The sequence below is a fragment of the Amphiura filiformis genome, chromosome 3, assembly GCF_039555335.1.
Source record: "Amphiura filiformis chromosome 3, Afil_fr2py, whole genome shotgun sequence".
Taxonomy (NCBI): Eukaryota; Metazoa; Echinodermata; class Ophiuroidea; order Amphilepidida; family Amphiuridae; genus Amphiura; species Amphiura filiformis.
In genome coordinates, this window is record NC_092630.1 from 51,732,577 (window position 1) to 51,759,573 (window position 26,997).

The 26,997-nt window shown below is 33.9% G+C and overlaps 1 protein-coding gene across 1 annotated transcript in view; it reads right to left on the bottom strand.

Annotated features, from left to right (window-relative positions):
- The window catches only part of LOC140148695 (uncharacterized), a 389,432-nt gene that overhangs the window by 289,190 nt on the left and 73,245 nt on the right, over positions 1–26,997 (bottom strand). The window contains exons 2-3 of the mRNA XM_072170737.1: positions 12,127–12,359; positions 4,603–4,834 (exon numbers count right to left, since the gene is read on the bottom strand). Of these exons, the coding sequence (XP_072026838.1) occupies positions 4,603–4,834; positions 12,127–12,359 (465 nt within the window). The remainder of the gene's footprint in view (positions 1–4,602; positions 4,835–12,126; positions 12,360–26,997) is intronic.

Here is a 26,997-nt window from a genome sequence, read left to right on the forward strand (position 1 = left end):
AACGGCTGAGAGTGTAGGTACTTAGTGCGGGTCCTAAACAAAAGTCAATAAATGGTTGTCGTGTCTGATTGCCAACATGCATGCAATTTTTGCGTCCGAAAGTGTTTTTCAATTTCTCTGTCTTAGGGTAATAAAGTTTAACACAGTGCAACAAGTTAAACTCAATTTACCCTAGCTAAGAAATGGGCGATTCCATGTTATTGTTTACTGGGTCAGAGGTCAATCATTGTGATGCAGATAAATTTGTATTGTTTGGCTCGACCGGGAACCAATGGATTTTTCAGCGGGTTTCGAGGCGTGATTAGTTGGTGATTTATTCACTGTTGGTTTTGTATTGGACACGACAACAACAAAAATCTTCCCACCCACCGCTCCCTGTGTGGACATGTGAGAAGGAAGTAAAATATAATTATGTGTGACAGTAATGAGATAATGACCTGTATAAATACAGATATATTTTATCTACTACATGGTAGTGTGTTAAATAGCTAATTAAAGCATTTAAGTGTCTGTAAGTTTAAAAGAAAAATCAAGAATTATGGTCCCTGTAGATAAGGAGGAAGGAATAAAGAGTTGACGCCAATCATTAAAATTACATGTGACTTGCAATTAATTTCCTTTCTCAGTTCTTCAAAGATACAATGTACACTGTTTAATTAGATCATGTGTTCAATATGTTGCTACATAAATTTTTATATAATTATTCTGTATCAACCTTTTTAGGATGATAGTTCAAGAGCGAAAGTAAGTCGTCAAAACTATATAATTCTTAATATGTACAGGAATTGACAATCGTATTGTTACATGCAGGCACAGGTGTCATCAAAAACAGTAAAGTAGTCTTTTATAAGGTCAAAGACTTCACACAGTAAGCAAAAGAAAATAATGCTGGGTTTTGAATTATCTTTTCTGTATTTATTTATTATGATATATGTACATGTCATAGAATGCTAACATTAATACTTTATCCTTTGTAACTTCAGGTCGATCACCTGTTGAGAGTCTCGAGAATTGTTCCACTCGGGGGCGTCTGACCTGTATGCACCAGTACCGTAATTTATTGTTGAGTTTCCAGCCATTATATATTGGATTTAATGATCCAAGGGTTCGGGGTCAAACGCTCAGAATTTGAGCTTCGGGTGGCGGCTACGCGAATGCGAGTTTGGATCGCGTGTTGGTTTATCCAAAACGAGATTTCTCTGCGCCTTTGGTCGTTGTATCGCTAGAGTCTTGGGTTGGGTATTGTTCGCTCGATTAGAGAATCTCCTATTATATATTGAGAGTCTCCAAAACGAGATTTCTCTGCGCCTTTGGTCGTTGTATCGCTAGAGTCTTGGGTTGGGTATTGTTCGCTCGATTAGAGAATCTCCTATTATATATTTTGCTATAGTACGGCTGAGAGTGTAGATACTTGGTGCGGGTCCTAAACAAAAGTCAATAAATGGTTGTCGTGTCTGATTGCCAACATGCATGCAATTTTTGCGTCCGAGTGTTTTTCAATTTCTCTGTCTTAGGGTAAATAACAGAATTATTCCAAAATGTCTTAAAACACTATTGGGAATATTGTTTCTATAAATGCCATGATGTTCTCAAAAGATTAATAAAGATTTGAAATAGTCAACATTATTGACTCACTGTAAGTAGTCACTGTAAGTCTATAAACAAAAGAATATCAGACCATCAATCCTTCAAAATCTGCATTTTGGCTAGTTCTCTGATTGCTTCATAATACCAATTCATTGCATTTTGTTAGGCAACCCAATATGGTTGGTCAAATAATATTTAACATCACCACAGCCCACCTGATGATGAAGTGTAACAGTCATTGATTCACAGTCACTGTCATACCAATTTCACAATGGTAAGCAGTTGAATTCAAATCACCCCTGATTGTAAGTCACTTGGGAATTTGTTCATAACTGACAAATTGTCAGTATTATATACCAGCATTTATTTCAACAGGGATAATTTAATCACCAGCAATCAAGGAGAAGAAACAATCGAGGCAAGCACAATTGACAACTTCAAGAACCGGCTCAACAATGCAACCAAACAGAACAATTAGTTAGAGACCGCGGCCATGACCCAAAAGTTGGTGAACTGCAGTTTAATTATCTGTATCTAACGACTCGACCAAGAAGAAGAAGAAGATCATCTCTCAATCACGACAAATACTAGTAATGATAGATGTACCAGGGTGACATCAACAAATATTAAACTCTGTTACAGTTTTCCCTTCTTTTCACCTCCTTTTAATATCCTTGATGTGGCTCTACATTTTGGGACCAGGTTACACGCATAAGCAGCGCTGAGCCACATATTAATGCAGTTCAAGTATACATACTTGAGATTTCTGAATTAATTCTTAATAGTAGGATTTCCAACAACCACCGGAACATTACATCCGCAGCCCAGATCCACACCGGAACAATCCAGAAAATTACTAGGTAAACTATTTCTTGGGGCTATAGTACTCATATATAGAGGTTATTCCTCTTCTCTCCTTTCTATCCATCCCATCCTGACTAATCAGCAGAGTTGCCATAATGTTCATAATCTACACATTTGGGCTGCTTTTAAATCAACCAATGCAGACTGTGATGAACCTAGGGCTACAAAAGTAGCAACCCTGATCACTTCTCAAAATCTGATCTGCTGCAAAAACACAATAGAGCTTCTATTGCCAAAATGAATCCACCCATGTTTGGACACAAACTGGTATTGACAGCTCATTTTGTATCAATTTTGAAAAGGAAATAATACCTTCAAGCCTGAAGATGTTTGGTCAAAATATACCAGTTCATGTATCTTGTGTTCCCATGGCAGGATTAATCTCTGATGTTGGTAAGTTAGAGTCATAATTTTAAGTCATATGAACAAATTCATGGGTTTTAATGCTCCTTTGCACTCACTACAGTTTCATCCTATGTGACAGTGATTGTGTCCAAAAGTTATGTGAACTTTGTGAGGGAAAGGGGGAAGCAAAGGAAGAACACTGATTAGATAAAGAAACGAAGATGGAAAGTGGGTTGTGCATTTGAAAAGAAAAGATGAGAAATATTTCCACTTTTGTCTTTCTTAGAGGGTGTATTTCATCTAAGCCTATATCTCTTTGTTGATCATAGTCAACCAAACACATAAGTTAAGTTAAAAATTGCATGTAGATACAATGCAGCATCAGGTCATTTTTGTCTCCTTTAGAACCTCATCACTTAATATTCTTATCCTCATCTGAATCACCGGACTGTTATTTCCCTGAAGATGTTTGGTCAAAATCTACTCCTGTCTTGGTATAACCTCAATATGTAACTCACAGATGACACAAATCTGTCTTTGTACTGCAGTTTCATTCCCAGGTTGGGTTCTATTACCTATATACAATTATATTGACACATTTAATATAACCTTGCTTGTATGTTCTATTCTTCTAGTTGATACTTAAATGTCAAGTCTGGAATGAAGTTTTTAAAGGTGAAGGAAAAAAGGAGATTTTGAGTCAAACTATTACTTTGCTTACTGCCAGACAGTAGGAGAAATATTAAGGAGGTGCTAAGAGTGCTTCTAAAAGGTTGAGCCACTGTCACTCTTTACAGTGATTAAACTATATATTTTACCCTGTAAAACATCACTCCAACACATAGTTTTGGGAACTTTGTGAGAGTTAAGGGGAAGAAAAAGAAGAACACAGAGAAGATAAAGAAACGAAGATGAAAAGTGAGTTGTACATTTAAAAAGAAAAAAGAATAAATATTTACACTTTTGTCTTCTTAGAGGGTGTATTCATCTAAGCCTATATCTTTTTGTTGGTCGTAGTAGGACCTTGCTTGTATGTTCTATTCTTCTAGTTGATACTTAAATGTCAAGTCTGGAATGAAGTTTTTAAAGGTGAAGATAAAAAGGAGTTTTTGAGTCAGCAAACTTGTACTTTGCTTCCTGGCAGACAGTAGGAGAAATATTGAGGAGGTGCTAAGAGTGCTTCTAAAGGTTGAAGGTTGAGCCACTGTCACTCTTTACAGTGATGAAACTGATTTACCCTGTCATAATCTTATGCAATCTACCGGTCACTTAAAGGCACTACCAGTGATTCACTAAATCAGAAAATGTAAAAAAAATGCATAAAGAACCGGTTCTTTGGATCTTTGTATTTTTGTAAATAACATAGGTAATGTTAGCATACCCTACAAATATCACATTTCATATAACTGACACTGCTATATTATTCCTTTGTTCTTCCATTTTTTAAACATGAAAAACACCTAATGATAAATTTATTGACTTATCCTTCACATTTCCTGAAAAAATTGAATATTCTTACTGCTTCATGTGGCTCACTAATAGTGCTTTTAAATTGAGCAATTTGAGTCAATTTATCACAAAATATAAAACAGTAACCAAGAGCTAGCCAAATTTGAGTTCTGTTTTGTTATCCTTTAGCAGGTTTTCAGTACATATGCTTTTCCTCATTGCATCTTTAAATCAACTTACTGCTTCTCTACAACTGCCTGTGATACATAAGTAATCTCTGGCTGTGATATGATTTTTTTCCACTTTCCCCATGTGATTTGTTTGAAGGTATGTTAAACAAAACTTTGATAGACTTACCACATCGTTCTGAAAGACGTCGGTAAAATCTCCTATATTCCTCCTCTGACACAAATGCATAATTGGCTTTGAAAACTCCATAGGTTTTCACTGGTTGGTCCTTGTTATATTTAGTTTGATATTTTTGATCCCTGATAACATGAAATTCCACTTTGATGTGGTTGGTGTATGATATTAAACTAGGTGGGCGATGGTAACTGCAATAGGTCTCACTTTGACCACCATCTAATATCTGTGCATGGGAAAAAAGACAAAAAAAGGAAATAAGTATGTGACAACATAATGAATATGTAATTTTTTAACATTTACATGGCGTATGAAAATGATGGTAAATATGGCCAAATATGCCAAACGTCATCCACAATTTTTCCAACATCAACAGAACACTTTTCTTCAAACGTTCGCCTAATGGCGCACCTGGGCTCCTTTGCCTTTGGGTAAATTTTATGTACAAATAGAGAGCTCCCTCCTCTAAAAATCCCAACAAGAATTAAGGGTACGTGCCCTTATTTATTGGCGGGATTTTTATGGGAGGGCACTTTTAGTTTGTGTCTAACATTCCAGTTATGTCAAGGAGCCCATAGCACCATTAGGCTTAATGAATTTCTGATAAATCATTTTAAAAACCCACCCACCCACCACTCCCTTTATGAAAAATATGATGGCATTGTTTCTTTTGCTTTTTACCATTTTGTCCAATATATGAATCATAATGGAGATAAATTGGGAAGTCATTGGGAATGTTTTCTCATACTTAATATTTAATGTCCATTCCAAATTAGGCTGTTTGGAAATTGATTTGGGTCATCCCACTTCATGAAAAAAGGTTAAATTGATAGTTAAATGTCCATTCCAAATTAGGCTGTTTGGAAATTGAATTGGGTTGTCCGAATTCAGGGAAATGAGTAATTGTTTTATATTTAAATGTCCGTTCCAAATTAAGCTGTTTTGATATTGAATTGGGTTGTCCCAATTCGGATATGAGTAATTGATGTAGCTGTATGATGCAATTATGAATTGGATATCCATTGCTTAAATGAGTAATTGTTAGGTCTGACTCTTAGCCAAATTATGCTGTTTGGAGAATGGGACAGGTATCAGATGTTGTAGCTATCTGATACATCTGAATTATTATCTTCGGACATGTAAAAATCTCAGATGATATAGCTGTCTGAGGTGATATTAAATTAAGTATGAAGAACACAGTTGACACTTGATCAACTTTGTAAATGAAAGGAAATAAAAGATTCGGATGGTAAAGATCCAGCTCCGGCAATAGTTGTGTTTGGTCGACTTATTGCGTCCATAGGACAATTCAAAATTGCTTACAAAAACAACATATTTGGCTGATACCAATTAATGTTGGGACATATGTAACTGTAAACATTTCAAATATTTAAAACAAATCCGACTTAATTCCAAAGAATTAACCAAATTCATTAAAAAAGATTACTTTATGGCTTTAATGTGTTATTGGAAACACAGTTTTCCACCCTTTTTTTCTGAAAGCATTTTTATCTTTTACCATCTTGCTCTTTAATGTAGAAAATAAATGCCGTACTATTACAGAATACAGATCAAATTATATCACATCATTGGTAAGCAGTACTAAGCACACTAGATTATTGAGATGCATGTAACATTACAATTTCTTTGTAATAGACAAAAAGGGGGGAAATAATGAGATTTAAATCCAGCAAATTAGATCTTACCCTTGACCATGGTGCATATGTGTGTTTACTCAATTTCAAATAGAATGAACTTGGTCCTGTCAGACAGACATAGCTAAACCCAATTCAATTAATAATAGTACTCGTGTCTTAATTAACATTTGGAGTGCTATGGTAATCAGATAAACTAATGTTATTTCTCCAGGGCTCCGACAGCATTTTATCAACAGCATTATCGAATGAATACTAACTTTTCCTCTCCGCAAAGGTATGTGCTTCCGATACTTAACTCACTCAATTCCAGTACTGTTTTTAAACTAGTAAAATTTCCTATAAAGAGTCACAGAATATGCGTCCAACCAAAATTGTTCATTTAATGTCATGTTAACACCAATTAAACACCAATTTAACACCAATGTAATGCTTATGAGTATGTGACTGTATTCTATTATTATTATTTTTATATTTTAGTTTAAGACCAGTCACAGTCTTACTATCACTTCCAGTAAGAAGGTTAATTCAGTCAATCAGCTAAGTAGACTTGTGCAAGAGTGCAAGAATAATTATCAGAAGAGGGGATAAAAATCACACATCTTAAGAATCTGCAGCTATTTCCTAAACCAGTAACATATCATTCTTAATCTTGTAGATTTTTCAAATCATTTTGAAAGTTCCAATGTATTCTTATGATATTGAGTGATATTCATATTTGTATTCTTAGTTTTCAATTCAGTTTAATAAACAATGACTCAATGTTTGCTTGAAAATATGCATTAATGTAATAAAAATTGACTTAATGCAAACTGCTTAATGATACTTGTGGTATTACTATATTTCATCAGTATCAAAATATATGAGTATGTATATGTTGAAATGTTTGCTCCTAGTACATAGAAAGCAAGAGAGAATCCTGCATCTGCATTATAATGCCTGTCACATCGCTGCCCTGCATACTGTCAGTAGAAAACTGCAGTTAAGAATGGGTTTGATCTTCTGATGGTCTGCATGTGCTGCAACCAAAACTGCATCTGCCGAGTATAATTTGAAAGGTTCTATCTACTCTTTCAAATTGCACCATTATTGGTAAGCACACTTGCACTCATTTGATACAAGTAAATCAAGTTTTGCCAGTTGAACTAATGACATAGTGACACATGTACTTGCCATCTTCCACAGTTTAGGACAAACAGAATTAACAAGTGCCAGTGCAAACTCCAGATAAAACATATCTGAGAATGTGTTGACACAGGAATAGAACCAGCAACCTTATCGACTGCCCAGTGCCAGAAGTTGGTAAGTGCAATAGCTTCCCTGTGAATATTTGGCAATTTATACACAGTATATTGGAATCATCTACACATGGCAGCTACACATGGCAGTTATTGCACTTACCTTTATCTGCATGCTCGGCAGATATCCAAACCACTAGACTATCGGCTCTCCATGATAAACATGGCTGAAACCAGTTAGTAATGTATTTCAGTCATGGTATATAACACATGTACTCATACAGCATAATTTTAACACAACAGACACATTAATAATGATATTTAATAGTCATTCTAAAAGTTGGATTTTAAAAATAGGAAATAGAGTTACAAATTGTAATTAAAACTTATGACAAACTAAATTGTTTGGTATTAAACCATTCATATACTAACAAAACTGACAACAACAAAAACAAATCATACAAAAACAAGACTTTCAGATAGTTTTTCCACCTTGGATAGCTGCAATTTTGCTTTGCTAATAAATTTCACTGCACTAAAATAGACATGGCATTCAATTTATTTCAAGCTTGAATGCAATCCACTTTGTCATCTTATTGATTTACCTTTTGCAATGGTCAGTGCATAATCCCATTTGTTTTCCAAATTAATATGGCAGATCATGTCTTTTAATAGCACTGTTTTGAAACAAATTAGCGACATTCCTAATAAGCGCCCCTGGATATTTGTTCAAGTGAAAGCTATCTCAATACTCCCTTTTCAATTTACCTGTACACCTGAATACATACTGTGAAATATGAAAGTTATTATACAATCGCCGGCGAGTCAAAAACTGCTCGCTCAATCGCGCATAGTCTTTGACTAAGATTAGGCTCCCCAAAAGTGACTGATATCCCGGCCCCCAACTCAACACAAAAATTGACAACCATGAGAGTTACCAAATAGCGCGGATAAGGGGTAATTTTTTACCAGTAGCGAGGACAGCGAAATTGGGAAACTAGGGGGTATTTAATTTGGACAGTCCGCAAAATTTGACTGTGAAATCAGCAAAATAGGGGGTATTTAAATTTGGATAAAAGGGGTACTTGGGAAAATCCAGTTATTTTATGCCAATATTTAGTGTCACTGAAAAGAGGTGTTTGAAATTGTAGTCATTGAAAAGGGGTGTTGGAAATTCTAGTCATTGAAAACCACAAAAAAGGGGTTGTTTTTGGCCAAATTTTGTTCTTGAAGGAGGGTAAATTTGATGAAAAATCATTGCAAAGGGGGGTCTTAAAAGATTTGGTAACTCTCATGGTTGTCAACTTTTGTGTTGAGTTGGGGGGGGGACTGATATAAGCACATTGTGAACTAAGTAGGTCAAATACAATATGAATGTATCTTATTTTGGTGACATGTAATTTTAATTCACAGAAATGAAGAAAAATATAATCAGTTGGTACTAAACGTTGCATCAAATTATGGCTTATTTGTTCAGCTTATAATTGGCAAAGACTCATAACATTGTAGATTGATATAGGCTTGTTACAATGGAGTAAATGCAGTTGGACACAAAACCTACGCCACTAACACTTTGATTAATGAATGTTTGGCATGTACTTATGTGAAATTACACGGGCATAAGTTGGGACTTTATTGATGCACATAGTATCAAAAACAAAATAATTTTTGCTAATTAAAAGCCAAAAAAAGTATACGAGAGGTATCATAGCAGTAAGATCTAATTAACAGGAGTGTGTGTGTTTGTGTATTTTCACTTTTGCAGCCAGTTTAAATTGTGAAAGCAAAACATAACCCAAACATAAAGTAATTAAACAAAAACAACAACAAATTAACAAATATACAAACAAACAAATAAATAAAACAGCAAATAAACAAAATAAATATCAAGTTTCATGTTGGTTCTCCATTAGAGGTTAATTCCGGCCGGCAAGTGTTGTTATCCAAGTGGAAAGCTTAACACTTACATCCATCATGATGTTGAATGGGGACATCCTTACTTTGGAGATACTTCATTTCCCAGCAAAAACAAGATGGGGCCAGGCTGACTCTTATACAACACACTCAGGCTATTATTGAACTACCAGACTAGGTGTCTGTCTGAATTCAAATGAATTACAAGCTATGGATAGATTAGTAATCACATAGCTGAGGTAAACATGGTCCTTTCTATGCATGAGTATGTGTGTGCACTTGTAAAGGCCTGCAAAAGTGGACACACATGCAAAAATATCAGAGCAGCTGAGGACACCTGCAACCAAGGAAATTCCTTCTACCTATACTATTGCATTGCAAACAAACAATGTAAGAAATTCTAAAAATGCATACAACCCCATGTTCTTGTTTGCCCGTGCAATGTCAGTTGGATATGAGTAAAATGTCTGATGGATCCTTGATTTGGCACTTAGCTTTAAATGAATGAGGACCTCCTTCGTTAGATAGGAAAAAGTTGTAGGTCCTAGTTTGCCGGTCTTTTCAATTAGGAGCGGGGGTGTACAGGTGTGAGTCTGCATCAGAGTGTGTGCGTGTACGCTAAAGTTCTTGTGCAATTTCATGATTTGTCATTAGAACAAGAAGATCTATTTTGGAATATAAAATGCACAATAGCAAGATCTCTCTAAAATTTATTATTCATATTATTTTATTTTACCTACATTTTTCAGTTATTTTACCTAAAACACTGATTTTAGATTTCAGATGTATATAAAAAGGGTAAATTAAAAGATATTCATCCATCTAAATGGCAAAAACATTGAAAGCATTTCCTTTATTCTCCATGAGTGCCTCATTGTCAACAATGAACCTCTATGCATTACCCAAATCATTGCCCCATTGCCAACAATAAATCCCTGTGCAATAATCAATCGCTGACATTTCTCACTATACACATCATCAAATGCTAGTAAAATAGTTGGCAATAATGTCAACATATGAACCATCTAACACATCATTTCCACCATGTTTTATACAACGTGACAATTTAGATAGGATGATAATTACTCTGATCAAACACACTTTTTCATCTTCACTCAGATAAAATAACTGTGGATTATAGACTTGCCAATACTTGTTTGAAAAACCAACACAAATGTTTTGTCCGCCATTATCAACAGACAACTCGGAGAGTGCCAATGATGTGAGCATAGTAGAGATGGACAATTAAACTGGACACCACTGCAAACAGTACAGAGTGGCTTGTCCAAACTTTGTCTTGTCGAGATTCAATAGTGTAGAAATGTCAGGTGGATCGGATAGCATTCAAATGCATTTCATTGTAACCGGAGGTGGAAAAAAATGTACTCACTACTTGAAAGTACTTCAATCGTAAGAAAGATTAGACAGGTTTTAAATTCACATGGATTTTATTTGGTTTACTTGTCCTTGAATGCTAATGAACTCACATTTTGCTATCTGATGTGTAAAAAGAAACCATTTATTCTAGTAAAATTTCTCTTTGAAGATCAGGTTGTTGGGAGTGGATATCTTTTAAATTCATCTCAATTTCACAGGGGAAAAAGTTACATTCTTGGATCCAAACATGCTTATACTGAAGTGGATTTTGTGGTTTGTTTTAATAGCTCAACAGATTTCCCTATAATAGTAACCAGGTGCATCAGTTTTTGGCTGCAAACAAGGATATACAAGAGACTTTTTACAATTAAACCATGGATCTACCTGTAAACAGGCACCATCCTTGATTCATGGAGATCTGCAGTAGGCTGCAATTTGCAATGCCAAATGCATTTGAGAGATATCTTGCTATTGTGCATTAAAAATACCAACCACAGTTGGTAAGCGTATTTCATATTGTGAATTGTTAGTTTGTTTTATTTGGGGGTTTTTTTGTCACTTTACTTACAGTGATGCAGTTTTTACAAATTTTTACAAATTTATAATGATATCTTCAGTAGATAGCAATAATGATATGTAATTTATAATGATATCTTCAGTATATATATTCAGTATCTCTTACCCCTATGGGATGCTGGATGCGATGAAATTTTAGATTTTTTGGACTTTTGACCATTTTTGTCAAATTGTCTAAAGTCATCTTGCCTCCTTGGCCCACTCCCCCTGAAAACTCCTAGCTATGCCACTGTCAGTATAGCAATCATAAAGTTCACAATGCTATCATCAATAGTTTATTTGATAAATATAATCTTCACTCTTCAGTAGATAAAAAGCTCATGTACAAGATCATGTAAATCATAATCCATTATTTTGAACTTAGCAAGAAAGATTTGTAGCTCATCTTCAGTAGACAATGTGTATTTTATAAAGTTTATGCCATCTTTTGTAGATTGAAAGAATTATATACATTTTCACATGCTATCTTCAGTAGGTTGCAAAGATAAAAATGCAGTTTAAGATGTTATCTTCAGTAGACAGCAATAATGATGTATAATTCACAGTGCTATCTTTAGTAGATAGCAATTATGGTATATATTTTATAATGCTATCTTCAGTAGATAGAAAGAATGGTATGTAGTTTATAATGCTGTCTTCTGTAGATACCAAGGATAATAAACAGAATCAGAATCAGTTTTATTGAACGGATCTACTTTTCTTATGATTATGTTAAGAAGCTGTCAACAAAATATGATGCCTTACAAGTAGCTACTTACCCTAATAAAAGACTGAGCTCCATTGCAGTCTTCTGATAAACTGGAAGAATCCAAGAAAAAATCATCAAAAGCTAGTCGTATATGGCCGGTACTATTAAGATGTCGTAAGAGGTATGTGTAACGTAGTGACGTGGGCCAGTGGGATAAAATGGGGGACCAGGTCAAAGGTGAACTAAAGGTTCCTTGGTGATTGTAAGTACTGTTTCCATAAATGCGGATAAGATTGTTGAGATCTGAAATGAGAAGAAAACAGTTATGGTAGAAGTAAAATAATAAATAAGTTGAGGTGTTCCAGTTATTATAACAACATTTTTTTCAGTTTGTTGGTTTGTTTAGCCCTTCAAATGTCTGTTTGGAAAATCTTGAAATAAAACAAAACAAGCAAATAAATTGAATTTGACTAGTCAGTCCCTTCAACAGTAGCTTATAAATTACATTAGAACGCATATAAGAAGAAATGTTAGAGCAACGAGTAGACTTATAAATGAGACCCTTAGACACACCTGTAGATAGAGTATTATGCCCTGGTTAATTTAATTGAGCTTGATAAGTTCAGATCAACTTCCATGACTGGTGGCAAAGAATCGTCAAACTTAATACATTAACTGTCAACTAACTATGAGTACACTAGGTTCAACTACCGATGCCTGTAGGCAATGTGTGGTTACTGTGTAATTTGACGTTAACAATTTCACATCTATTGGGATCTACAGGTTAGAGTTTGTTGTATTTATTTTATATTTACATCTCTTAAAGGAAAACTATGAATAACATGTCAAGCAATAACCATTCTGTGACTCACAACTGATGCGCTGTCGGATATCACATCTGATCAGTCCTGATGAAGTCAGAGCCACATCTGATGAAAGCTTGACCATTTTCACACAGTGACTGGCTGCACCAGTACTGTAGTTTTCACACATTGACCGGATGCACCGGTAATGTGATATCTGACGGCGCAACCAAATAAAAAATCAGTTGTTATGGAATCCCGTCACGAAAGCCTAGTATCTACTTAACCATTCTGTCACCATTATCTGCACATTGGATATTTTTTCAGAGCAAAATGTTGTTGATCTAATTTTCAAACAATAATCAAATGTCGCAGCAACTTCTGAACAGATCAATCTGAACACATTTGTGGATGGATATGAGGCACAAGAGATCAAGTATTATCCTGAAAAGTGAGATGATTCTAATGAGATTCAAATCTAATGGTAACAAAACATACCCTACATGATGACAAAGTTTCTCATTTATCATTTCTATGTATCTAGAATATCTTGGAATGCTCATTTTCCGTCTGCTTTCAAGATAACAATGTGTGTCCTAGTTCTTTCTTTCATTTGTCTACTTTCTTCCTTCAATACATAATCTCATTCCCTAACACAATCACGCCACACTCATTACTCCTAATCATATTTACTTCTCAAATTGCACCCTCAAACTGAAATATCTACCATTTTAAAACTTTATCCCTCCGAGATCCGCTTCCATCTGCAACAATTTATCCTGGTAATTTATAACATGATTGTGGTGATTGCAGCTTTTAACATTTGTTAATACTTTGCACACTTACTGATTTTCTTGCGAAAAGATCAATACATTCCATTTCAGACCTTTCCATATTATTTGGCGAAGTAAACTGCTGAACTAATACTTGATATATTTGCACTCATAAGAATGCATTTTTATATTGAGTACAGATTTTACAGTCATGTGGATTTGAAATTCCAATTTTTTGGTATTTTATTTAAAGTTGTCATCGCCACTGACATCCATTAAATGAGGGTTAAAACAAATACAGTGATGTTGAATGTCACGCAGAGCATATGATAAATGTACTACACATGTCACATAACAAATGTGCTACTCGTGCACATCCGGAACAGGTGTTTGTGTAAAAAAGAGATGATAGTTTTGGGAAATGAGATGATAGTTTAGTGCCAATATCATGGTACATTAATTATAAACTTGGTTGATTCTAAAAGGCATGACTGTTATATGGATGCTGAAGATCTGTAATACAAAATTGGATTTTTTGTACTATAGCTGTGAAATAAGTTGGTTTCAGTGAAATATTGTTTAAAACAAAGGGAACAATCAGCACATAGCAGAGGCCCTTAGTAACTCAATAATGAACTAAATTTTGAAGCTCTCATAATATTTGAAATATAGGTCAAAGTGTGCAAAAATATTTTCAACCTAGTACTAGAATTGTTGCTTGATGTTCAATTTAAAATCAGTTATACGTTAAATTATATATTAGTTTAGAAACTGAAAAAGTGCTTGTAAAAGGTCAAATTTCATGAAATGGTAAATGAATTCCACTTTTTTAACACTGTGTAGATTTCCTCCTTCCTTAAAAAATAAATTCAAATCGCATAGCTCAGGTAAAGTAGCTGCATGAATAAAATGTCTCATGTTTAACCCGACTTCTTTTCCTCTGTTTCTATCCCCACTGATTTGTCGACGATGTAAGCCATCCGAGACAGGTCTAGGAGATAGATATTCCCACATGTTATGCAATGTTTCCATTCAGCCATACTTTTTTCCAGACAAGGCACAATAACAATTCCTCTAAAATGGTAAGTGATATATCACAATATCTTAAAGTGTATCTGAACTAATATAAGCATGTTTGTACTCCAGTTATGCATACCCATTTATAACAAATTATGATGATGTATTTTTTTTATATTTTTGTGGACAAATTTTGTGAAATTTTTGAACAAAACAGCCTTATTCACATTGGCATTATGGTATTGCCATGAAGAGGGTTAAACCAGAATATATATCAGCCTTGGTAAGTGCATTCCAGGGTGATTTACATCATCGCATTTGTATAAATAGAATGATATCAACAGATTTCCGATAAGTCTCCTTGAATTTATTTTACGAGTTCAAAGTATTCCATTGTAACTCTCGGCATGTGGGTCTCAAGTGCACAAAATGTCAGGCTTGTCAATTTTGTTTCATGTATTTGAAATTTACATTAAAAAAATGCAAAAACAAAAAGGCTTTGGGCCATTTGTTAATATTCAACTGATTTTTGTTACCGTATGTTATGATTTATCTTTAATATTTTTGGCAGAGTATATTGTATCATATCCTGGATCACGTCCAAACTGATGTAATTATTTAGTAGTTTAATAGAATTAAGGACATGATCAATTGTTTATGCCTAAGGCTGTGCTGAGGACCCAAAGCAGAGCGGAAGTCATACAAAACGATCATACTATTTTATTAATAAACCCCTTTCACACATTTCCAACATTAGGTGATTGTAATTCGTCAAATAATAACAAAAAATAAGATGTAAAATGCTTAAAATGCGATTTCATATGATTTTCTATACTGCAATTGTCTAGTTAAACTAAACCAGCTGAGCATTAACATTGTTTATGACCAGGCTCTATTCCCTATTCCAGAAAAATACAGCATTAATTTTTGGGATTAAAAATATTATCCTGCTTTGCCAAATAAAACATACCGGTAGCTAAATCCTAATCAAAGATAGATCACTGAAGGTCGTCCTGAATGGGAGGGAGTCTGGATCGAAAATAATCAATGCTGGGTTCCTCAGGGCTCCATACTAGGCCACCTCCTGTTTTTGCCAGGGTTAGTTCTAACTTGCAATAAAAGTCAAATTTTAAGTGGCCAATTTTTGGAAATAAAGGGTGTTTTTTGTATGCTGTGACAATCAAGCTAAAAGACTTGTTCTAATATTTTTTTTTTGAAAACACATTTTCTAATATCTTTTACAACCAATTCTCAAAATTCTATATTTTCTATTGATTATTGATAATATTGTTCTGTAACAAAAGAATTTTAATGAGAAATGTGATTACATTGATTTTCAAAGTGCAAAATTATAAAAATTATTAAAAAGTTATAGCAAAAATGTGAGCTCAATAGTGTTTTTAATTTCATGTTTGATTTTATTTGCTTGTTTTTTAGTTACTTATGTATTTAATGAGCAGAGGTGCGACCATCATGGCTGGTGATTTGTACCATAGACTACGTTTGTACCAATCATGACTCCATATATCTTACACCTGCTACACACTAATTAATTTTCAACTGTCACCCGCACCATAAAATCAAAAATAAAAAGAATATGCGTGTCATAATGAATGTGTCATAAACGTACCAATTAAAGGTAAAATTTTGCTAAAAATAACAAGTTTTCCTCAAGCACCACCTGACACTCAAAATTTGCCAGCTCCAACCCTGACACTGAACTAGAATTTCTCAATCATTCAGTTCTGTACTGTTGTGCATCATCATCATCAAGTATTAATGAAAGGTTATCATCAAACCTCTGCTGAAACATGTTATATTCCATGATTTGTGATTCAAGTTTTATTAGGTTTTTCATTGTATAGTTATCAAAGTTTGGTAGATTGACATTTTACTACAAACATTTAAGAACTTGAAAAAGAAAATAGGACAAGTTGTACTCCAATTCCAGACAATTGCAGAATTATTTTTTAAAATTTTAAAATGAAAATATTTATAAAGGCATTAACAGATTTTGGCATGATGCTCCATATTATTTTTTTGTTTTGATCTAATGGGGAATGTAACAAAATATTTACTGCCCAAATTTGTGTTGAAGGGTAGGGTTTTCACACAATATCGCAGACTGCGTTTAGGTCCCAATTTTAAACACTATTTTGGTAAAATGGGTAGGCTAATGGCACAATCGACCTGTAATTCATAGTTTATTTCAATAATAGGACTATATCAAACTCCTCAGCAAACCTAAAACGTTTTACAGAAAATGATTGAATGTTGAGTTATATAAAAGGTATCACTTTTTCAACTGTTGACAATATTTTGCAAAAATGGTTGCCAAAAATATTTTGCAATAACATTTGGACACCATTTTTAAAATGTCATTGTAGTATTTTTATTTTTCATGTAAAACACTTTTAAAAACATTTCATAGCCCGACATTTAAATGTTATTAAAACATTTAACAAAAACATGTTTATAATATGCTTATAATGTTTTAAAACACTGTTGTGCTCGGTTTTTACCATGAACATTCCTAGAAAAACAATCAAAAATAATGTCGATAAAATTGTCCTAATTTATTAACTTATTTATTTGTTATGATAGAATTGACTTAATTGTTTTGTTAACCATGTTTTCCATAAAAATGCATTCAGACAGCACTATGGCAAAGAGACCACAAGACATTTATGTAGTAGATACTGGAGCTGAGAAAAACCATTAACTATTATGATCAAAGTGACTTATTTATTAACTCAAGGATCATCTTGGCAAATTTTACAATAAAAAGTAATGATAGAATTGACTTAATTGTTTTGTTAACCATGTTTTCCATAAAAATGCATTCAGACAGCACTATGGCAAAGAGACCACAAGACATTTATGTAGTAGATACTGGAGCTATGAAAAACCATTAACTATTATGATCAAAGTGACTTATTTATTAACTCAAGGATCATCTTGGCAAATTTTACAATAAAAAGTAATGATAGAATTGACTTAATTGTTTTGTTAACCATGCTTTCCATAAAAATGCATTCAGACAGCACTATGGCAAAGAGACCACAAGACATTTATGTAGTAGATACTGGAGCTGAGAAAAACCATTAACTATTATGATCAAAGTGACTTATTTATTAACTCAAGGATCATCATCTTGGCAAATTTTACAATAAAAAGCATCTGCATGTCCCTTTAAGTAGTAATACATACACAGCGGCATAAAATAGTACTACTTTGCCTACATAGAGGTCTTTCACCACTTAGGAAGCCCAAACTGTCAGGCAAGATTGTGAATTTCATCCACTACTTACACAAGTTCTAAACATCCACATATCCAGCAAGCTAAGCACAAGTTATATTGAGCTAGCCTGCTCTTAAAATGTTATTTCCTCCTTCCTGTTACAGAATAAATGCCAATTTATGCATTGCATTATATGTACTCATTATCAACTGTCTGTGTCAAACTATTATTTAAGGAATGTAAATTTATGAGAGCGATATGAAATCAGAAAATCAATAATGAACAAAATGTGTTTTTGAAATATTGAAGTGCAATGTACTCATATGAAATTTGCTCCATGCATTTTAGAGTGCCTGGAAAATCGAACACTATCGTTTGGTAATCACAAACTAAGTATATACATGAACTGTGAGTTGTATATATTATATAGTAGTTTGAACAGCAGAGAATATGATTGAACAGTATTTTGATGCACATGATGTGAAATGCTGGCATCTTTATTCAGTAATATCCTACCTACGGGCAAAATTTGACACCACAGAGCAACAAACCTCATCTTAGAGGCCATTTTACTGAGTACAATTGCTTTTAAATATTTACAAAGGTGATCCAGATTATATGATAGAGAGTGTCTTTAAATATTAAAATTATCACCTGACAACTTGCTTTTATTTGTCACTGTGAGCTCCGAAGATTGAAACAATATACGATTGTCTAAATAAATATGGGTATACTTTTGTTATTCATCTCTTCAAATAGTTTCCTAAAGGTAAATATTTGCAAGAACTTAGATCCACAAAGTGCACTGAGAAGTAGGCCAATTATAGAACTGCTTCATCACCTGTTTCTATCTTATTGGACCACTAGTATTTCTAGCTTCCTCAAATTTCTTTAGATTTCTTTAGACTGCACACAACTGAGTACTAGCAGAGAAATGTCTCTGTGTATAAAGGTTTCATGATGTACAACATGATACTAAATTGTTGGGTTCCTCTTAGAACACATAAAAAGCATTTAAGGAACCACTAGACCAATACAATGTACATTAACCTTTTACTAAATAAATACATAATTGTATCAGATTATCTTACAGGATAATGTAGATATTACCTTTTTAAAGAAATATTTGAGATGATAAAAGCAGTCTGTGCTATTCGCATTTAAGTGTAAAATGTGAGTGGGTAAGAAATCCATATTGATCTCATCTTTTCCCAAGTGAGCTTATATCTTCACTTACCAAAAGTGGCCAATTGCTTTTGATGATATCTCACTATATATTGCCTGATTATTATATCTCTGTGAAAATATTATTCCGATTTATCAATTTTGAGCAGGAAAAGAAGACAGGTGAATACAGTTTGCTTTTGAGAGAAAAATTTGAGTTAAACTAACATTAGGTATTTCTCAAATTCAAGTGTAGTGAAATTAATACTATTCTGGAGCAGGCAATTAGGAGGTTTTTTCACCATGTTTTCAAAACCAGAAGATATTCTTTCTATGAATAGCAGACTTGCTTCATTGTCAATCCTCGGGATCCAATACATAATTAAATTCTTAGTTTCTTGAAAAGATTCACCAAAAAGCAGAGGTACAGTTTATTATAAACAGCTACAAAAGTTCTGAAAACTCATCTAGATTCCCAATTTCAGGGATATGATGTTTAACTGTACCCCTATAGATTTTTACTCATCTATGTTCATACACAGATATATAAAGGACTGTACACAGCCCTTCCAGGACTCTCAGAGAAGATCAGAGAAAAGAGGACACACTTCGCAGGACACTGGTTCAGGAATAAGTGCGAACCTGTCACAAATCTGATAACCTGGACACCCAAAAATGGAGCAAGATGTAGATGTACTCAAGCAGGACATTGGACTAGAAGCATGTGGGAACGGCGATGCAGGACAGGAGGATATGGAAAGCTGTTGTGTCTGGAAAATCACCCAAAATAAGCAAGTAAGCAAGCACATAATGGCAGATCTTGAGAGTGTCCTGCAAACTCTAGCAAAAGCAAAAAACAAATACAAAAGTCAACCTATTTTGAAATATATTATTGAATTCCCAACTGCTACTAAAGGCCCATTCTCTGTAGGGGTACTGTCCATACCACATTTCTGACATGACAAAGTATATACACAATGATCAAGAAAAACAAAGTAAAACATTATATCTACATCATGTAAAGCATACAACATGAACAATTGCAAATGGGTTATGCTTTATCAAATACTAGTGGGATTCAAGTATGCTCTGAAGCTGTTTACATTAAAAGCATCCGTGATGAATGATGTAGCTGACACAACAAAGATTCTTTCATCAGCATGTTTTCTTGACGGACGGAAGAATCTGTAAAGCAACACAGGATGAGCAGCCAACCAGTCTTTAGGCAACATAATGACTTTGAATGGCAGGATTCTGCACAATATTGAATTCTTATACAATTTTGTTAAACTGTAGATAATATTGAATTCTAGGAGTACAATTAGTATCAGGTTTATATCGACCATGTAAGCCAAGTAGCTTGATGGTATTACACAATTCTCTCTCTGTGGGTCATTAAACCAAAATCAACACCTCAATGTGACTACTTTACTCCATTTTGAAGTGAGACAATATGCACATATGACAGGTGAATTAAATCTTTTAAACAAAAAATATCTGATTTTGAGTAATCCAAAGGGCAATAAAAGTGGAGGAGACGTGAAGCTAGCACTTCTTTAATTTCATCCAAAAGTTGTACTTATGTTGTCAGATAACACCATAAATACATCTCACAATCTGAATGTGTTAATATACTTCATCACCTTGTACTTTAATAAACTTCTCTAATATAAAAGATTCATATCGTGAACAAAAACTTGATGAAAAGCCCATAGATAAGCAGCACTCGGCAACACTCCAATTGCCGCCAGAGTTCTGAAGAGATTTGTATGCTTAAATACTGTACAGATATTGAATATGCTGAAGGCTGTTTAAATAAGAGTAATTGAGGTTGTTTCACAATGTTGCCAACATTACAGATTAACACACTTGCTTACAGAATGTACACCACTGATGAAAAGAACATGATCTTCAATATGTTGTATTGTATGATTTATTTGAAATAAGATGAATAAAACATCTGTCTCTTTCTAATACATTATTGTGTAACTTCAGTAAAACACAACACTCCTACAGTAGGTCTGTCTTAAGCGAGCTTAACTGTTTTTGCAACTTGATTTACATTTGGATTACTTGATGCTGGAGTAACATGATACATTAGGCACAGCAAAGTTGATTCTGAGTTTCCTGTCACATTGTTTTCAAACAAGTGAGGCAACTAGCTATATCATTGTTAGCTATTTTTGTAATATTTTATATACCATGGTTGTGATTCAATTTAGAGTGTGGGTTTCATTATACAATGTTATCAAAGTTTGGTATTTGACATTTCACAACAAACTTGAAGAAAATAGGAAAAGTTGTACTCACAATTTTAGAACATAATAAAACTTGTTTTTAAAGCCAATAACAAATTTTGGTATGTTGCTCAATATTATTTTTTTCTTACATAAAGGCCCCAAAATATGTCTTTTTACAAGAATTTTCCAGTAGAGAGCCAAAATAATCTAGACTGCATAAGACTTAGTTTTCTTAGCTGTATTATGAGGTGTGAAATATTGAGATCAAATTGACCTCATTTAATAAAACATAACTGTTCTGATTACATTGACCTAATTATTTTTTTAACCACTCCTTACTATACAAATGCATGCAGATACCAAAAGGCTAGGAACTATTATATAGGAGTTATGGGAGCTGTAAAACACTATCAACTATTATGATCAAAGTGACTTATTTATTAACTCAAGGATCATCTTGGCAAATTTTACAATAAAAAGTATCTGCATGTCCCTTTAAGTAGTCATACATACACAGCGGCATAAAATAGTACGGCTTTGCCTACATAGAGGTCTTTCACCACTTAGGAAGCCCAAACTGTCAGGCAAGATTGTGAATTTCATCCACTACTTACACTGTTTCTGAACATCCATATATCCAGCAAGCTAAGCACCGGTTACACTGAGCTAGCCTACTCTTAAAATGTTATTTCCTCCTTCCTCTTACAGAATAAATGCCAATGTATGCATTGCATTATATGTACTCATTATTTATTATTATTACTTATTATTTAAAGAATGTAAATTTATGAGAGCGATATGAAATCAGAAAATCAATAATGAACAAAATGTGTTTTTGAAATATTGAAGTGCAATGTACTCATATGAAATTTGCTCCATGCATTTTAGAGTGCCTGGAAAATCGAACACTATCGTTTGGTAATCACAAACTAAGTATATACATGAACTGTGAGTTGTATTATATAGTAGTTTGAACAGCAGAGAATATGATTGAACAGTATTTTGATGCACCTGATGTAAAATGCTGGCATCTTTATTCTGTAATATCCTACATACTGGTAAAATTTGACACCATAAAGCAACAAAAGAACATCTTAGAGGCCATTTTACTGAATACAATTACTTTCAAATATTTACAAAGGTGATCCAGATTATATGATAGAGAGTGTCTTTAAATATTAAAATATCACCTGACAACTTGCTTTGATTTGTCACTGTTAGCTCCGAAGATTGAAACAATATACGATTGTCTAAATAAAAATGGGTATACTTTTGTTATTCATCTCTTCAAATAGTTTCCTAAAGGTAAATATTTGCAAGAGCTTAGATCTACAAAGTGCACTGAGAAGTAGGCCAATTATAGAACTGCCTCATCACCTGTTTCTATCTTATTGGACCACTAGTATTCCTAGCTTCCTCAAATTTCTTTAGACTTCGCTCAACTAGTAGTACTAGAGAGAAATGTCTCTGTGTATAAAGGTTTCATGACGTACAACCTGGGGTTCCTCCTAGAAAACAAAACAAAACAAGGAATTTAGGAACCACTATACCAATGCAAGTACATTTTTACTCAATGAAATACATGATGATACCAGATTCTCTGCTGGGAAATGTAGATATTACCTTTTTAAAGAAAAGCAGTCTGTGCTATTCGCATTCAAATGTAAAATGTGAGTGGGTAAGAAATCCATATTGATCTCATCTTTTCCCAAGTGAGTTTATATCTTCACTTACCAAAAGTGGCCAATTGCTTTTGATGATATCTCACTATATATGGTCTGATTATTATATTCTTGTGAAAATATTATTCCGATTTATCAATTTTGAGCGGGAAAAGAAGACAGGTGAGTACAGTTTGCTGTTGAGAGAGACATTTAAGCTAAACTAACATTAGTTTTTTTCTCACATTCAAGTGCAGTGAAATTAATACCATTCTGGAGCAGGCAATTGCCATTCTGGAAGCAGGCAATTAGGAGGGTTTTCACCATTTTTTTTAAACCAGAGAATATTCTTTCTGTGAATAGTAGTCTTGCTTCATTGTCAATCCTTGGGATTCAATACTTAATTATGTTCTTAGTTTCTTGAAATGATTCACCAGATAGCAGAGGTACAATTTATTACAAACAGCTACAAAAGTTTTGAAAATTCATCCAGATGACTGTACCCCTCCAGATTTGTACTCATCTATGTTAATACACATTATATAAACACAGATATATAAAGAACTGTACAGAGACTTTCCACAACACTCAGAGAAGATCAGAGAAAAGAGGACTTCGCTGGACACTGGTTCAGAAGTACCTGCAAACCAGTTGCCAAACTGATAAATTGGACACCCAAACATGGAACACGAAACTCTGGTAGACCACATATGTAGATGTATTCAAGCAAGACACTGGACTGGAAGCATCTGACCTGGGAACGGCGATGTAAGACAGGAGGATATGAAGAGTTGTTGTTGTTTGGGAAAACCACCCAAAATAAGCAAGTAAGCAAGCATGTATGCCACACAATGGCAGATCTTGAGAGTGTCCTAAAAACTCTAGCAAAATCGAAAAACAAACACAAAAGTCAACCTATTTTGAAATATGTTATTGAATTTCCAACTGCTACCAAAGGCCCATTCTCTGTAGGGGTAGTGTCCATACCACATTTCCAACATGACAAAGGATATACACAATGATAAAGAAAAACAAAGTAAAACATTATATCTATATGATGTAAAGCATACAACATGAACAATTACAAATGGGTTATGCTTTATCAAATACTAGTGGGATTCAAGCCTGCTCTAAAGCTGTTTACATTAAAAGCATCCATGATGAATGGTGTAGCTGACACAACAAAGATTCTTTCATCAGCAGTATTCTTGATGGACGGAAGAATCTCTAAAGCAACACAGGATGAGTAGCTAACCAGTCTTTAGGCAACATAAAGACTTTGAGTGGCAGGATTCTGCACAATATTGAATTCTTATACAATTTTGTTAAACTGCAGATAATATTGGATTCTAGGCATACAATTAGTATCAGGTTTATATCGACCATGTAAGCCAAGTAGCTTGATGGTATTTAGACTTCTCCGTAGTCCACTTGCCAATTATGCATACTCTGGCTAATATTACATTAAGCTTAAAACTCTGATTTAATATGAGTGCACAATTGATAGATTTTCACAACTGATCTTTTCAGTCACCGTACGCCCTCTGTTTGTTAGCTTCCCAAGTGGACTACTGACTTTGCCTTGAGAGTTAGGCCAATGTTAGGCCAATTTCTGGCCTAACTAAAATTGGTGATGATGTAATGCATATTTAAAAATGAATCTGGCTTGTGATTGGTCGCCCAGATCTCGTTATTGTTTAAATCCTCCCGACGCGTACTGGTACCATTATAACTATACATGGTACACAACTATCTAGGGAATGCGCGCTTTTGTGCTGGTGGATGAACGTATGCATCTAGCGCGTAGTGTACCACCATGCTTAGTCTTGTGGTTAGATTTTATTGATAAACAAGTATGATTGACAGTGTGTGAGTCCCGGGGTAAAGTTCTGCTTAAAAGTGAAAGTCCATAGTCGGTTTTTCGGATAATAAACTGGCAGATTCTAAAATTAGAATTGTTCAGTGTTGAAGTGTCATTATGATAATGCCATTATGATATGTTGCATAATATAAGCCTACGTAGGGCCTATACTTTACTTTTACTGTCACAAATATAATTATATAGCCTAAACTTTTTCATAACCATTTATACTAGTATTTTGATGTAGGCCTACTAAATATCAGTATAATTTCGAGTTCAACTGAATGCGTTCATCATGATTAATAACATTTTTATTTATCAAAAATCGACTATGGCATAGTCTAGATGGTATTACAAATTTATCTCTCTCTCTCTCTGGGTCATTAAACCTAAATCAACACCTCAATGTGACTACTTAACTCCATTTTGAGGTGAGAGAATATGCACATATGACAGGTGAATTAAATCTTTTAAACAACAAATATCTGATTTTGAGTAATCCAAAGGGCAATAAAAGTGGAGGAGACGTGAAGCTAGCACTTCTTCTTTAATTTCATCCAAAAGTTGTACTTATGTTGTCAGATAACACCATAAATACATCTCACAATCTGAATGTGTTAATATACTTTATCGGCTTGTACTTTAATAAACTTCTCTAATATAAAAGATTCATATCGTGAACAAAAACTTGATGAAAAGCCCATAGATAGGCAGCACTCGGCAACACTTTAATTGCCGCCAGAGTTCTGAAGAGATTTGTATGCTTAAATACTGTACAGATATTGAATATGCTGAAGGCTGTTTAAATAAGAGTAATTGAGGTTGTTTCACAATGTTGCCAACATTACAGATTAGTACATTTGCCATAGAATGCCACTGATGAAAAGAACATGATCTTCAATATGTTGTATTGTATGATTTATTTGAAATAAGATGAATAAAACATCTGTCTCTTTCTAATACATTATTTTTATAACTTCAGTAAACACAACACTCCTACAGTAGGTCTGTCTTAAGCTACCTTAACTGTTTTTGCAACTTGATTTACATTTGGATTACTTGATGTTGAGGAACATGATACATTAGGCACAGCAAAGTTGATTCTGAGTTTCCTATCACATTGTTTTCAAACAAGTGAGGCAACTAGTTATATCATTGTTAACTATTTTTGTAATATTTTATATACCATGGTTGTGATTCAATTTAGAGTGTGGGTTTCATTATACAATGTTATCAAAGTTTGGTATTTGACATTTCACAACACACTTGAAGAAAATAGGAAAAGTTGTACTCACAATTTTAGAAAATAAAAGAACTTGTTTTTAAAAAGCCATTAACAAATTTTTTCTTATGTAAAGGCTCAAAAATATGTCTTTTTACAAGAATTTTCCTGTGCACAACCAAAAATAATCTAGACTGCATAAGACTTACGTTAGTTAGCTGTGTTATGAGGTGTGAAATATTGAGATCAAATTGACCTCATTTAATAAAAAATAATTGTTCTGATTACATTGACCTAATCATTTTTTTAATCACTCCTTACTATACAAATGCATGCAGATACCAAAAGGCTAGGAACGCTTATGTAGGAGTTATGGGAGCTGTAAAAAACTATCAACTATTATTATCAAATTGACCTATTTATTAATTCAAGGACAAATTTTACATTACAAGATGTACATGTTCCATTAACACATACAATGCAGCAAAAAATAGTACGGTTTTGCCTACAAAAAGGTCTTTCACCAAGGAAACCCAAAAAGTGCACTCAGAAGTAGGCCAATTATAGAACTGCCTCATCACCTGTTTCTATCTTATTGGACCACTAGTATTCCTAGCTTCGTCAAATATCTTTAGATTTCTTTAGACTTTGCTCAAAGTACTAGCAGAGAAGTGTCACTGTGTATATAGGTTTCATGATGTACAACACGGGGTTCCTCCTAGAAGAAAAAAACAAGGAATTTAGGAACCACTATACCAATGCAAGTACATTTTACTCAATGAAATACATGATGATACCAGATTCTCTGCTGGGAAATGTAGATATTACCTTTTTAAAGAAATGTTTGAGATGATAAAAGCAGTTTGTGCTATTCGCATTCAAATGTAAAATAAGAGTGGGTAAGAAATCCATATTGATCTCATCTTTTCCCAAGTGAGTTTACTTACCAAAGGTGGCCA